This window comes from Ammodytes marinus (genome assembly GCF_949987685.1).
Source record: "Ammodytes marinus genome assembly, chromosome: 12".
NCBI lineage: Eukaryota > Metazoa > Chordata > Actinopteri > Uranoscopiformes > Ammodytidae > Ammodytes > Ammodytes marinus.
The window spans coordinates 16,716,692-16,732,640 of record NC_137216.1 but is presented as its reverse complement, the minus strand read 5'-3'; the positions used below and the strand labels follow the sequence as shown (position 1 = coordinate 16,732,640).

Here is a 15,949-nt window from a genome sequence, read left to right as displayed (position 1 = left end):
ACACAAAGTAAGATGTATGAATATATGAAGGAGAAAATTGTGTATTGTGTAGAATTGTCCGAAAGAAAAATAAAATAAAATAAAATAAAATAAAATAAAATAAAATAAAATAAAATAAAATAAAATAAAATAAAATAAAATAAAATAAAATAAAATAAAATAAAATAAAATAAATAAATATTGGATTTCAATGGCTGAATTTAATATTTGTTTTTTTAATATTAAATGTACATGTTTTCCAATTTGTTATTATTTGTTATGTGATATTTGTAAAACCAAGATGTAAAATAGGCTGATTAAATTCTGATTAAATAAACAACTGTCCAACTAGACTGTGTTTAGTATGAACCCATTTTACAGTGGTCAACCGCTGTGGTGTGGATGTGGTGAACACAGTTATTCTCATTATGTCTTTAAATAACTTTTAATCCTTCCAGTAACAAAACAGAATAAGGCAGGTGTCAAATGGATTTTGTTTTCCACTAACACAACACTAACCAAGTGGTTAGGAAGGAGAGTCTCTTTCATGTGTGGACATTAACTCCATTTTCAAAGGTCATTCAGTAATTGTCAGGTAGATAAATGGCCATACTGATGGCACTCAGGTGGCAATTTGATGACACAGAAGCTGCAAAAAACTCCCAGGAATCCACTTAGTGAGTGTTGTTCCTGTTTGGTATGGAATAAATGAGGATTTATCTTTGGGCTGCTGGGGCCTTCACTTCTGTGTTCTCTGCCTCTGACAAAATAACTGTGGAGAGTTGCCACTAGAGAGTATTTTAGCCTTTCACTGTTGAGGAAACTCATTGCTTCAGTTTGTGAAATGACTTGCTTATCTGTCACATGACATTTGTTAACAAATACAACTTGTCAGAGCATCGCTACGTTTGAATGAAATTATCTAATGCTCAAATGAGATACATGTTATTGTACTGTAATACTGTCCCAGATGTGTTAGTCTGACACATTAACCTTGTTGCTATTACTAATAAAATGTCTGTACTGTACATCTTGTTTAGACTACCACTCTGATTGGCCTATTGAAGACAGCTAGGCTCCTGCGCTTGGTGCGTGTAGCCAGGAAGTTGGACCGCTACTCTGAGTACGGTGCTGCAGTCCTGATGCTGCTCATGTGCATCTTTGCCCTCATCGCCCACTGGCTGGCCTGCATATGGTACGCCATCGGTAATGTGGAGAAGCCCTATTTGGAGCATAAGATTGGCTGGCTGGACAATCTGGGCGTGTCCATAGGAAAGAGGTACAACTACAGCGATCCTAACTCTGGACCCTCTATCAAGGACAAATATGTCACAGCGCTGTACTTCACCTTCAGTAGTCTGACCAGTGTAGGCTTTGGGAATGTTTCCCCAAACACCAACTCGGAGAAGATCTTTTCCATCTGCGTCATGCTGATTGGCTGTGAGTATGTTTTGGTCTTTATCTTTTGAGTTGTACTGCTTTTATCCGGCACAGCGCTTGAAATGGTTGAAGGCTTAAACTTGTTTTTAACAGATCCCAGACAACACATTGTCTGTGCTTATAGCAGCGCTTGTTCACATTAATTCAAGTTGACAGCGTGTCCCTGTGGATAAGATGCAAGAAGCATGCAAATCAGTGTGCATACGTATCTCATCCTTTTTTCTCCCATTCTTCTGTATTTCAGCCCTCATGTATGCCAGTATTTTTGGAAATGTCTCTGCCATCATCCAGAGGTTGTACTCTGGTACGGCCCGTTATCATGCTCAAATGTTACGGGTCAAGGAGTTCATACGCTTTCACCAGATTCCCAACCCACTGAGGCAGAGGCTGGAGGAGTACTTCCAACACTCCTGGACCTACACCAATGGCATCGATATGAACACGGTAAATAAAAAAGGATAATACTACTGTAACTGGACAGGATCCCCGATAGCATTAACTGATCCCATTGCATGATGAAATAAATATTGTAACTGCTATATTCTAAAAAGAGCCTTTTTTCTTCTCTTGCCTGCTTTTCATCCGGATTACCATCACTGCATTGGTAAGAGCAGGAGGTACATATTTTTTATTTCTTGTCTTGGTAATGGCCAAATTGATCACAAGTATCCATGTAAGAAATGTAAGAAACACTTTTTCATTATTTCCTTGTGAATTTATCTAATTGGTATAGGCATTGCAAGGCAAGGCAAGTTAATTTATATAGCACAATTCAGACACAATTCAAAGTGCTTTACAGGGGTATAAAATACATCACGATTAGACATTAGAAATTGCGCTTAAGAGATAGTAAGACATGTAGGTTTATATACTATAGCAGAGTTTCATGTCTTAAAGCAAATAAATACATTTTAGATCAACTATGTAATAGTAAAACTATTCGCATGTAATGAAAAGGCAATGATATTACTTGATTCTGTCTAAATTCTATTTAATCTAAAAATGTTTTTACAATTAGTTTCAGCAATAAAACAACTATATTACCAAAATAATGTTGTGCTTAATTTTTACTTTTATGTAAATATATTGTGAATATATATAAATGCGAGATTGTAGCAGTGCAAGCTTTCCTGCAGACATTATGAATCCCCCCCCCCCCCACTTACTTGAAAGTACAGTTTGAATTTGCATGAATCTTATAACAATGATAATATAATATGTTGTATACCCTAAAAATAAGAGGGATAAAGCATAAACATCATGAGCCTACCGAGTGTGGATATTTTCCGGTTTAATGTCATGTGAAAATAACAATGCATGCAGTCAGTTCTCTCCTTTTAAGTGAATATAGGCTACATCAAAAGTCTGGATTTAATCCTTGGCTCCTACACATGGATGGATTTTGGTAATAAATATTGTTGCTTCTTTGCTGCTCGCATCTATCAAACAAAGCTGGTCTCCTCACTCCGGCACTGTTTGTCACCAATTCAAGAAAAAGAGAGAGACGAAGCCAAAACTAGGAAGGCATTGTGCTGTGTTTTGGCCTCAGAGGGTGGTTACATAAATGCAGGTAGCAGTTATTTTTACACACTACATTTGTCATGAAAACCCTACAAAAACTGCAATTGATTTAATAGATGTAATGTATATGAGAACATATAAGAAACAGTGTCTACCCCAGTGCTTCTCAAATGGTGGGGCGCGCCCCCCTGGGGGGGCGCCGTGAGTTGTCAGGCGGGGGGGCGCGGGCTGCCTTGATTTCCAACTGACCAAAAAAAAATATATATATATATATATATATTTATTTTATTTATTTTTTTAAGTGCTTACAAGCGCGATGTGTGCTTGTGTATGGTCATATCCACGCGAAAGGCTGCGATTTGCAATAAATAAATGTCCACATGTGTCTCCAAGTGTCTATGTAGGCTATTTAAAAATAAATCAAGCAAGTAGACTAATAATAACATTAATGAATAATTGGTTATCGCATCACAGAAGACCTATTGGCCTATAATAATAAATAAAACACCACCTATATATGTTTACAGTTTAAAAATGTTTTGAATGAAATGCAAACCTCAGTGAATCATTTGCTCTTGTTGCTCTGTCCTGAGATTCACACAGACTGAGCAGTCTTGTTTAAATGTTACAAATTGAGCTAATAAACTGAACTTTGATTTTTTTTGCTGCAGAAGTTATCTCAGCTAATTTGTTATCTAATTTGATAATAAGGTGATTGTATGCAGAATGCTCGTGCCAGAAACTCATACAGTGGTTTTTTACAGATAAATAGATAAATATTAGCAGGTTCTCAATAGTATTTCAATTTAGGGGGGGTGCGAAAACATTTCTGTCCCCTAGTGGGGGCATGACAGAAAATAAATGAGAACCACTGGTCTACCCCATTACATTTAAGCTTCTCCTTATAATACACTAATGGTGTGACGTACAGTATAGGCATCCAGCTGTGTTTAATAGGACTATGACTCTGTACTTCTCCTATAGGAAAAGTACATCCGTCTTAACACATTTGCTGCTCAGAGCTTCGACTGGGTCACACTAATAGGCCTTTCACACCGCCGCAAAATCGGAGCTAGTTCTGGGCTTGTTCGGAGTTAGAGCCAGTGTTTTGGTTTCACACCGCCAGAGAGCCTGCTCCGGGCCGTAAAAACCGGGGGAACTCATACCCCAGGATTGAGCAGGGTTTGATAAGAACTGCTTGCGCGAACGGTTGGGGGAGGGATTATCCTGACCAACCAGAGCAACTCAAACCTCATGCCCGCCATATTTAAAAACACCGCTACTACGAGACGTAAACATAACATAATTACCGAACGTAGCGATCAAATTGACCGGCGAGAATACGCTGTATGGGTCCTGTTTGCTTATGAAAGCAAAGCGAGAGCCAACAAGTGTAAAAATAAGACGTATTCGCCGCTGTTGTTGTGCTTAAAGTTAGCGGTAGCTTTAGCGTTAGCCACAAGAGCAGCGGCGTCGGGTGACGTACACACATGTTTACAGTGACGTCATGACGTTGCTCTCTTGCCGGCTCCATGGCTGTCTTCGGTCGATGTGAAACCAACCGGTTCATAACTGGGATAAGGCTGTAACCAGTTTTGAACTGACCCCAACACCAGCCTGGAACTGACTCTTGGTTCATTTTGGTGTGAAAGGCCTATCTGATTATCTAAGTGCATCTCGTTGAGGCTATCGGGACAATATTTTGTGCATTTTACTCAGAGATTTTGTCTGCATTGCAGGTGTTAAAAGGTTTTCCTGAGTGCCTGCAAGCGGATATCTGCCTTCACCTCAACCAGAGTCTTCTTCAAGACTGCAAAGCGTTCGAAGGATCCACCAAAGGCTGCCTGAGGGCCCTGGCCATGCACTTCAAAACAACTCATGCCCCGCCAGGAGACACTCTGGTCCACAGCGGGGATGTCCTCACTGCTCTCTACTTTATCTCCCGTGGCTCTATTGAGATCTTGAAAGATGACATTGTGGTCGCCATCTTGGGTAAATATAATCCCTTGTTGATAATATTAAGTTTAACAAAATTTAACCCTAGGTAATGGGTACTAAATGAATAAAAAACATCTATGTCTGTCCTATTAAAACTGAAATTGCAAAAGATGAAGGAAGACTTTTTCCAGTGTCCATTGCCAGTATCTTAGATGTAGTGGCAGTCTGCTGTATATTGCTTTCAAAACCTCCACCCGTCACAGAGAGGTGTGAAAAACTGTAAAAGAAACCCCCCTGTTGTTATAGGTGAAGTCTCAGCTGAATCAAACCTGTCGAGACAAAGACAAAACACATCTGATCTTGAAAAAGAAGGAAAAGGTGGTTCAAAATGAAATGGAAAAAAAGATACATTATGCAGTGCAATTTCCCAAAGAAATTGCATTGCTTTATAGCATAATGCTTGCAAAGGGGCTAAGCATGACTTGTGTGCACATCAAATAATCAAATGTTATAATGTGAGTGCATTTTTCAGTTATTACAGCAGCTAAACCACATCATGTTCACACATTTGACGAGACTGGCAAAGTGTCCCTGCCTCCCTTCATTTCTCTCGTCTGGGCAATAGGGCTGTTCGTGTGGCAGGTTTCTGACACTGACATTTCTATTAAGTTGCTCCATGAAAGGTTGTTTTGCAATTTCAAAGAACACAGTGAAATAGCTGCCACGTTCTTCTGACAGCACAGGGAATTTAGTTAAAGCGGCAAAACACAGATTATGTAAAAAAAAAAGACAGTCAAGGTCTAGAGTAAAACAATTGCCAAAACTTAAGTTGAAATAATGTTTTTGCTTTAGTAACAAAGTGATACTGAACACATATTACTCTTATTGGAATAATGAGTATGTATCTTTTTTCTCCATGGGTGCACCACAACTAGGTGCTATAGACCAAGCCAGGATTAAATTTGTCATGATTCATGAGATGAATGCTCACCAAAGCTGTACCTAACAGAATGGGGGTTAAGCTTAGCAAAAGCTGCTGCATCACGCAAAACCTATTAATAACAAACACACTGGAAAAGTCACTGATCTCACTGATCAGCCCGTTTGTATTTGATACAAACGTAAATGTTCAATTAGCACAATGTTTGCTCCAGTTTGTTTGTAAAAAAACATGTAGGGGAGACCGGGGTAAGTAGGCACACTTTTTACTCTAGTGAGAATTGCCCATCACCTAAACATCTTTCAATAGTCATTCCTACATTAAATTGAAGCTTAAGGTGTTGGCTTGAAATGTGAACCCCTCACTTTTTCTAACTTATTGTAATAAAGAAGAAATTTACCATCAAAGACACTCTAACACATTGTGACAACCAACCCCATCAAGGGGTCGGTTGTCACACACTATGAGGTTGTTTGTCACAATGTTATCTTAATGGGAAAAATCTTAAAAAGAAGGCAAGAAAGCGGAACTAAATTTGAAAGTTTAATTTCATTGTCAAGTTGAAAAATAGGCCTACATAACTGTATGCTTGCTAAAAACAATCTAAACTATAGCTTACCCTTCACACTTTTTTAGGGTAACAAGTGTTTTGTTATAAACCCATTGTGTAAAAGCGTAGAAGAAAAATACTGAAGAGCTAAATATTTTCAATTTGACATGAAAAACACTAACAGTCCTCTGACCTCATATTCAGCAGTCCAACTCCAAGGAAGACTATGTAGGTGACCTCTTATCCCAGTTGTGGATATTTACATACCAAAATTTAACAGACAGCACCTTCTGGTTCCGAGATATAACGATTGTGACAACCGACACGTGTGACATATTACCCCGTTCTCCCCTACTTTGTTTAGCTTGTTATCACTCGCCACCCTATCCCTGCCTCTAATAAGGTAGTTGTCAGTCTATGGTGCTGAAGCATCTCGTAATTGAGTCCAACAAGGTTACTAGTGTTGTACCACGGGTGAGGAATACCTTTCTCACAATGCCATTCAGGCTAATGACTATCTAAATCCATGTGCTTAGAGCTGTATGTGGGGGACATATCCACCACTCTGCGTGAGGCTGTCCTCTGTAGTTGAAAGGTGTCCGGTGCATGCTGTGAAAGGCACACTGGCGGCCAACATAACGTATCCTATCTACCAAACCCTGTTTACAGTGTTGGCATAAAGCGTACCCCGGGACCAACAAAGGGATTTTTCATCATGGCCTTTAAAACAGACCCTAGACCTTTAGCTAAGTTGACTCTGATTTCAGCGAGGAAACTCTTTTATATTTATAAGTTGTAAAACTAAACCTGTGGTAGATATCCTGAGTTGGCTTAATTACTTGAAAGTCGTGAATATCAACCCATTTTCTTTTTTACTTTGAAGTACACAACAAGTGGTGTCCATCACCATCAAACCCTCCTTTTCCCTCCACATCAAAGTTGCTTTGAATTTGCAGTTATTCCTCTGTGTCAATAATGGATCAAAGATAAAAAGAGAACTGGTGCATGGGCCCTGGGAGAACGTCTAACGCAAGGAGGAACGGTTGTTTGTTTTTTATCTTCCACTAAAAATTTAAATTTAAGTTGCCCTTTTGTATTAGCACTGGGTAACAGTGAGATAAGTCCCCAAATTATTCTCTATGACAACTTGTAGAGGTAATTAAAGGGTAAGTTGGCATTTTTTTCTCTGTCCAGGTGAACCTTGTGAGAGGATTTATTTTGTGCATATGTGTGTGTTGATACCAGGAAAGAATGACATCTTCGGAGAAATGATCCATCTACTTGCCAAGCCGGGGAAGTCCAATGCAGATGTGCGAGCGCTGAGTTACTGTGACCTGAGCACTATTCAAAGAGAAGATCTGCTGGAGGTGCTAGACATGTACCCGGAGTTTGCCGACTGCTTCTTCAAGAACTTGGAGCTTACCTTCAACCTCAGAGATGAGTCTGCAAAGGTGCAATGTCACACCAGTGTTATAGCTCCTACATGTTGAGTTGATTGTCTTTTAACATGTATTCACCTTGACTATTGACATTCACAATGATACTTTAAGCAATTCAAAAATTAACAAAAATTGACCGGGTGGAATCAGCGATTCTGCAGAATGATTGTTGTCAAAAATGTACAGCGTTTACAGAGCCTAGGCTGTGTATAAACACTGGATTTTTTTTTCAGCGCACACAGTACACAAACGGTAGGGGATCGGGAGGAGATATTCACTAGCCCCTTTTACACAGCCAGTGAAAGCCGGGAATATGCCGGCCTTTCGGACCTCCGCCCTGCTGTATAAATGCGACCGTTGCGGAACGGGGGAAGAAAGGTGCGAGAAATTGTTCCGGGAATTGTACTACCTCGGGGGGTAGTAAGATTCCCGACACAATCAGTTCCGCCTCTCTGTTTAAATGCGGCCAGCTTGTTGATGCGGAATAGGGGGGCGTTTGACGTTCCATAGCCTACGTTCTAAACATGCGACCATGTTAGCAGTTGAAGGACGTGTGTTTAACATTACCACGGCGGCCTGATGTCCCGTAAAAATCACCAAATAAAAGGAACGGCGTATAATCTAGCTGGTCTTAAGGTCCGCTGCTCAATCCAAAGTCTATTTCTGCCCAGGGGAAGTTGTACAATGGGAAAGCTAGGCTAAGCTAGGCTAGGCTAAGCTAGGCTGCTACCGGATCGCCGCCGCTATTATTATCCTAAGTCTGAGCGTATATCCACACTTTATTTCTGTCTACAGTAACGTGACTTCACACACTGTGTGTATGTGTATGTCTGAATGGACTGCCCCCAAAGAGACTCGCTCACAGCCAACCTGTCACACAAACACACAGACACACAGACAGTTAGTTGACGCAGTGAGCCGAATGATTTTGTCAGTTTGGTTGTTAACTGTCCCAGAGACGTTGGACTCAGCGCGTAGCGAGATCGCCGCCGCTATTATTATCCTAAATCTGAGCGTATATCCACACTATATTTCTGTCTACAGTAACGTGACTTCACACACTGTGTGTATGTGTATGTCTGAATAGCAGAGCACTGCTCTCAAAGAGACTCGCTCACAGCCAACTTGTCACACAGACACACACACACACACAGGTGACGCAGTGAGCGGAGTGATGTTGTCAGTTTGGTTAACTGTCCCAGAGATGTTGGACTCAGCGCGTAGCGAGATTAACGGGCACATCATGGGGACAGTAAAATACGGCCCTCTTACTGCAAGCCCCAGCACTCCTGCTCTCAATTCACCGGCCAGTGTTGTTGTTGTAAAGCAGCTGACCGGCGCGGTGCTAAATGTTTACGTCACACCTGACACTGTTTACAAGCACCTCTTTCATTCCGGAACGCTATGTAAAAGGGGCTACTGATGCGCCAACATGCCGGCGTTGCTTGGTTCTGTGTAAATAACACCTAACCAAGCAGAGCCGGCAAATTGCCACTCTTTTGTTCTGTCAATATGCCGCAATCTCTGTGTAAAAGGGGCTACTGATTTTGACAAAAAGTTATTTTGACAACAAGCTGAATCGCTGACTTCACCTTTAATTGTATACATATAATCTAATGCTCATATTGTTGCAGCCCTCAATTCCCCAAGGCTTTGATTTGGATGCCGAGGGTACTAAGACCAATAAAAGAAGGATTTCCTTCACACCAGATCTATCTAAAGGTAAGTAGAAAAAAATCTGCTCAGTTGCTATAGCCTCTCTCCACATTGCTTTGCGTTTGCAAATGTCTTCTTTGTTGTTGTTCAGTGAGTGGAACATCTATACTCCATGTGGAATGCAGCGCAGTATTATTCCACTGACTCCTACTGATTGCTGTTCTACAGGGGAAACCGAGGAAGCAGTTAAAGACCTGGGGATGGCGTCAGAGTCTAACTCTAGCCTAAGGAGATCTTCAGAAGTCCTGGGTCCCTCTCCACCCAGTCCCCCAGTACTGGACTCAGATCGTATGGTCAGAGACAGCTTGGTGAGAAAACCATCTTTTGAAGGTAATATATTTCATTTGACTGACTAATGATAAGTATTACGTGAACATATTCTTTACTCTTTTGACAATAACTATTGCTAGTAGTTGCTAAGTGATGCAAGAAACAGAAAAGCCAGTGGGGGATCATGTCCCAACAGCAACTCCTCTCAGTTGGTTGGAGCAAATGTATAGATGGGGTTAAGATCTTCCCAGGCTCCAAAGTGTTAGATCCATGGCCATAAAAGGACTACCTTAGTCCAAAACACTGCACAGTTTAGAATACTACAAGACAGAATGTCATAACTCTCTGGACAGTTATCAAAGCCACAGTTATTGTATCCTCCGTCTCGGAAGTGTAAGGTAGATGGTAGAATTACCAATGATGTTCACAAATGATAGCCAATCCCAATACTTTCATTGAAAGGAATAATAAAAGCTGCCATTTTTCTATTATGTTGTTCTGGATTAGTAATGGGAAGGACCACACATTGCGACAATAGCCATTCACAAAATATTGCTTTATAGATTCATCATCCATTTATCTTACACATTCAATAAAAGCCAAAGCTTTTCCCAGAGCAGTCAGTCTTGGAGATCTATAAATCACGACAATGACAACCTGTATAGAAATAGCAGGCTTTTGTACGGGCACAGCCAGGGCTGCTTTTACCTGCCACTAGGCCCTGGGGCTGAGAGGGTTTGTAGGCCCCCCCGGGCGGCGGTCTTACAATACAGATGCGTTAAAGCCATGTTAGTCTACACCACAATATCTCTATTGATGAAATACAAAATCACTTAAGGTAACATGTACTTAAACCCCCTCCTGGTCTAGTGACTTTTAATAACCAAACACACATGGTTGGTTACTGTGTTTTTCCAAGTTATTGAAGAGACAGCGGTGGGGACCCAGGACCTTCTAGGGGGGTCCGGGGGCATGCCCCCCCGGAAGAAAAATTTGAACCTTTTAAAGTAAAATGCATCAATCTGGTGCACTTTGAGAAGAAAACTAAGGCTAAATCAACTGTGTCCTATGTGAGCTATTTTCTGAAATCATTTGGAGACACAGAAATACCAAAAAGCAGAAACAAAAATATACAGGTTTAAAAAATCCAGTCAGTCAGCATTCCAATTTTTTTTTATAATCCCTTATCCCAAAGCTACTTCTCTCTTTGAATTCTTCGTTTTGTTTTTAATGGCTCATCTCAATATAGGCCCTTGATCTGCGTTGCCCCGAACAATGTTATTTAAACAAAAATAACAAATGTACTGGTGAATGATAGGCCCCTCGATCTTCGTAGGCCAAAAATAATGTGATTTTTTTTTCCTTTTTCTTTACTGGTTCATGATGGGCCCCTGATCTCTCTACGCCCCCCTAAGATCAGGGGCCTATCATGAGCCAGTCAATAATTTATTTAAATGACAATGTGCGGGGCCTTCTTAGATCAGGGGCCTATATTGAGACAGTAAAAAAAAAAAAAAAAAAAAAATTTTTTTTTTTTAGAGGCCCCTGATCCTTGTAGGCCCTGGGGCTTCAGCCCAGGTAAGCCCGTGCATTAAGGCGGCCCTGGGCACAGCACGTCTTACTGATAAGACGGACAAGTCATGCACTACAATTCAAACAGTTGGACATATGGAGGAAAGAAAAACTGGGCTGTTGCCTCTATTGCTAGAAGGATACAGAAAACACGCGGCATGAGGGCAAAGGTGCCATTCATGGTAAAGGCACACACAACCTCCAACAAGGAACCTCATATCAGGACAGCTCATCATGGTGGTGCAAACCCACCTACACAGACTGTTGGACCAGATAGCGTGATCACAGTACTAACGATCCCTGTGTTAAACATCACAAAAGAGGCTCGACACGTATCACTGGACAGCAAGCTCAGTACTAGCAGGTGCCCAGAAGAGATAACAACAGGGTCAGTTTGCTACTGGAAATCATTGCATTAGCACTTCTCCCAGTACAAAGGGCCTGATAAATTACACGCAAAGAACCTACACTCAGCTCTCCTACAGAGATTAATTGCATTCTATTTTCGTGGGTTTTTCTGTTTAGTGGTGACGTTGCTCTGACCCACATGTAAAGCATGTGTGTTGGTTTGGTCTCTCCAGATCTGTGCTGTGATAAATGGGCTTGTAGGAAGCCTGCGGACTTCATGGATGAGTCAGCACCATTCCAGGACCTGCGAGAGGACGATAATTCTGCCAGCGAAATAACGTATGGAGAAGTGGACCAGCGACTAGGTCAGCTTCAAGAGCACTTAAACAGGTAAATATTTTTAGGGTCAGTGTACCAAGGGTTGATCCTCATTGGACTTTCATAAACCCTGAGTAACCCAAACATGTGAATTGTACCAGTTTATAAAGCAATATCTCATTAAAATAAAAAGGCTTTTCATTTATTTATAAATCTTTTCTTTAATAAAGCATTATAATTTGACACTGATAACTTGTGTCAAACGGTCATGTTGGTTTGCAGCATATGGGTCTGCTTTTGGTGCAGACTAGTAACACCAATTTTACAGTACCTGGATACTCTTATCAAATGATGGTTGATATCATCATTTAAACTGCATAAATTACAACGGAAGGAGCCAGGAGGCACGATTGACTCCATAAAAACCAAAGTCATGTGCCTCCACTGTTGCTTTTTTTTTTTTTTTTTTTTAATGGGACGTATTATGAATGCTGTCTGACTTGTTGCATGTTAGTATTCTAACACACTAGGTTTTTTTTCAAATTCTTGGGAGATCCTAAAGTTCCCAAATATACCAAAGACGTGAGGCTAAATTTGACTGAATTGTGTGTATACTGATGCACAGAATGTGAATACATAGAGGAATAAGATGTATTTCTATCTATAATCTGAAATGGTATGTTATGGTGTCAGTATGTTATCTGATATGAAACCAAAAACACTAATACTGATGATTAAAGCAATAAAGCAGCAGGTGAGCTCTTCAACAGGCTTTATATTTTACTAGCAGTGGCTTCAGGCTGAATACAGTAAGATCCTCTTAAAGTAGCTTATTATTATAAATGGCTGAATAACAATGTAAGCATTGATTTTGATACCATAAAAAGTCATTAGGGCAGTACACATGCAGTTTACCAAAGTAAATTAACTACCGTAAATGTTTTTTGTTGGAAATCAGATGTGGGATGGATAAAAAAGGGCAGTGCAGAAATTTGTAATTTTCTTGCAAGATTCTAGGTGCTAGGGCAGGGCATATTTACAGTTTTTCTGGTGTTCTTAGTAAGTACAGTAACACATTTAAATTGTGATCATTCTTTTTGATTATCCTAAAATTCATTTTTAGTTGGTGACTCAATGATTATGGATTTTTTTATTAATGTATCACCTCCCACACTGCTAAAAGTGAGCGACACTTCCTCTGAGATTAACCGGCAATGTGTATTGCAATTGCCAACATACATGAGTAGGTGGAGGAAGGCAACTAGCTGGCAGACGCTTTTGTTCTACAGTGGTCCAACAGCTTTGTCTGAAATCTTGCAAGTATACCACCTCACGGAATGAATACATTGCATTTGAGCCTCATTATTTTCTGTAGCGGAAAACCACATTGGCCATGTTTGAACAGCACACCTGCAGCCATGGATGACAGCTGAAATAGACACACAAATGAACAGCAGGTGGTATTCTTAGCTGGAATTATCACAGAGAAAGACAGACAGCATCCGTTTAACTGGATGGATTGGGCAGGCTCATTTCATTAAGCATAAATAGTATGTTATTCATTGTACTCTAACTGACCTTGGGGTTTTTCTCCCTAATGCTAGCTGGCTGCAGGATGAGCAGCACCTCTGTGTCATTTTGTGTTACCATTGCCTTGAATAGTTTGAAATGATATGACAGGGGGAAGAAAAATGTTGGAGTGGCATTCTCTTCAAAAAAATCCATATAAAAAGACAAAAATAATTCGGTTTGCTGCACCTGCAATGGATGTCTACTGTGCGACTGCTTTTACTTCAACCCTCGTCAGTCATGACCTTGTAAACAAATGCTGCATTACTACAATAACCCAGTAACTTACCACATTTGACCATGCCTTTGTACATTATATCAGAAGGAATACAGGTAATTGAAAGGTGTTCTAGAAGCTACCGATTTAGCTTGATGCTAAATACAGAGCTTGTACAAAATCTAGGCATAATTACATTGACCAAATGATTGTTATAGTCATTTCCACAATAGAAGCTGTATTCACACCTCCCATCCACAACTCTTTATAGTTGATTGCAAGACAAGCGTCCTCTGTACCACTCAGCTGTGACCAACTCTTAATTTATCCACTGAGTACCACAAGCTCTATATAGTGCTCAGTCAAGTACAACATGTTGAGACTCGTCAGAATTATACATATACATCCCCCTCTTGTTTGTGTTTTAACTGTCTTTCTTTCTTACCTTCAACTCACCAACTCTTTTTTCTGTTCTGTTTTAGGCTGGAGACTCAGCTGGTGTCAGACATGCAAACCATTCTGCAGCTGTTGCAAAGGCAGCCGACACTGGGCCCTCCAGCCTACAGCACGGTGACAGCCAGTCCAGACTATCACAGACCCGCTGTGAAGGTTCAGCCAGTCGCTCTGTCCACCAGCCATTTCTTCGGCCTTGTAGCAACTCAGGTAAGGAGGGGGCTATATCTTTTCAAGTTATCTTTGCACAAATGTACATGAATCGGATTTTGGATTTTGTCTTGGCTGAGCGGCGAGCACTGTAGTTGTGCATCTGTTAGGTTTTAAATTAACAAACCACATTGTCATCAGGGATGTTCGATGAGACGACGAGGCGATCTCTGTAATTCGACAAGCTCCCGCTGTTTCATAATGCTTCGCTCTTACCTGCGTTCCGCTGTTACCGCCGAATGTCTTGGTTGATTGGGCTGCTACAGGGTTTGCAAGAAAGTCTGGACAATCATCGGAGAGAAACTGAGACATTGTCACGTGTTATTCCCAGACATGCTGTACACCTTGCCCATATGGAATTCAAAACAGGCTAAAACAAGTATTCAGGATTTTAGTATGGTGAGATGTGACGCTTAGCTGGATAGCCAATTGGTCTGTATTGTAAAACAAAAAAATGTACATACTGAAGTTTCTGTATTTTTTTCTTTTTATTATTTCAATAACAATTCTACCTTTTATTTCTGAACTCTAAAACAAAAATAGGTTACCAAGTGAAAACACAATATGGAAGAGTACAAAAATGTTGCATGAGTAAAACCTGATTCAGCTTAAGAGTAAATGCAGGTCCATTTACTCTGATGCAGCTAACTCATTTGTATATATTCTGCCACTCCTCTTCTTAGGGCCCCAGCCTCAGACTGGAGAGGGCCATTCAGGAATCCAAAGACTCTCTGTCGAGCTTGGCCAACGTGAATGCACCCATCGAGGACAGCCTTACAGCACTGCTTGTACAAAGACATAGAGAGCCATCACCACCACCACAACAACAACAACAGCAGCAGCAGCAGCAGCAACCACAACAACAGATCACAGGGCATCAACAGTCTGCACTGATCCTTCTTCCAACTGAAACCTCTTCTTCCTCCCCAACCCCTTGTGACTCCAACCTTAACGCCAGCGGACTCCATGGACCTGTCTCAGACCCAGAGTTTCCCAGGCCATGAACCTCCCAGCACTGCGGTGTTCTAAACATCTGGGTTGAAATGCTGTAATTACTAAGTAGAAGCTTTTTATCAGCATGCTATTGTTCATTTGCAATGGTTTGGTAATAGAAGTAAGATGTCTGTTTTTTTAGTACAATATGCATGTGGATAAAATACTGTTTGCTGCAGATAACAATGTGTTAACAGACTGTTTCCTGCAGTTACCAGTGTAATAAACGGTTACATATTGTAACAGCGGTTCCATCAACACAGAAATCCTCTGATGGACTCTTTAAGCATCATCACTCACCTTCACAGATTCACAAATTCAAAATTGGACATGCAGATGCCCAACCAATCGGGAGGAACCTTTACATCCCCAGAGGGTGGCCCTATAGGGAGACAGTACTTAACTATGCTTTTTAACTGATTTCTTCTTAATACACAGGGATTCTGGTTAAAGGGTTCCACCTGGTTGTGATAGAT

The 15,949-nt window shown here is 40.7% G+C and overlaps 1 protein-coding gene across 1 annotated transcript in view; it reads left to right on the top strand.

Moving 5' to 3' along the window:
* The window catches only part of kcnh7 (potassium voltage-gated channel subfamily H member 7), a gene marked incomplete at both ends in the record, with an annotated part of 39,389 nt that extends 23,905 nt beyond the window's left edge, over positions 1–15,484 (top strand). The window contains 9 exons of the mRNA XM_080038444.1: positions 1,020–1,419; positions 1,664–1,863; positions 4,680–4,932; positions 7,614–7,819; positions 9,442–9,529; positions 9,692–9,853; positions 11,947–12,103; positions 14,300–14,480; positions 15,164–15,484. Coding sequence (XP_079894570.1) covers positions 1,020–1,419; positions 1,664–1,863; positions 4,680–4,932; positions 7,614–7,819; positions 9,442–9,529; positions 9,692–9,853; positions 11,947–12,103; positions 14,300–14,480; positions 15,164–15,484 — 1,968 coding nt within the window. The remainder of the gene's footprint in view (positions 1–1,019; positions 1,420–1,663; positions 1,864–4,679; positions 4,933–7,613; positions 7,820–9,441; positions 9,530–9,691; positions 9,854–11,946; positions 12,104–14,299; positions 14,481–15,163) is intronic.
* Between the last annotated feature and the right edge of the window lie 465 nt (positions 15,485–15,949).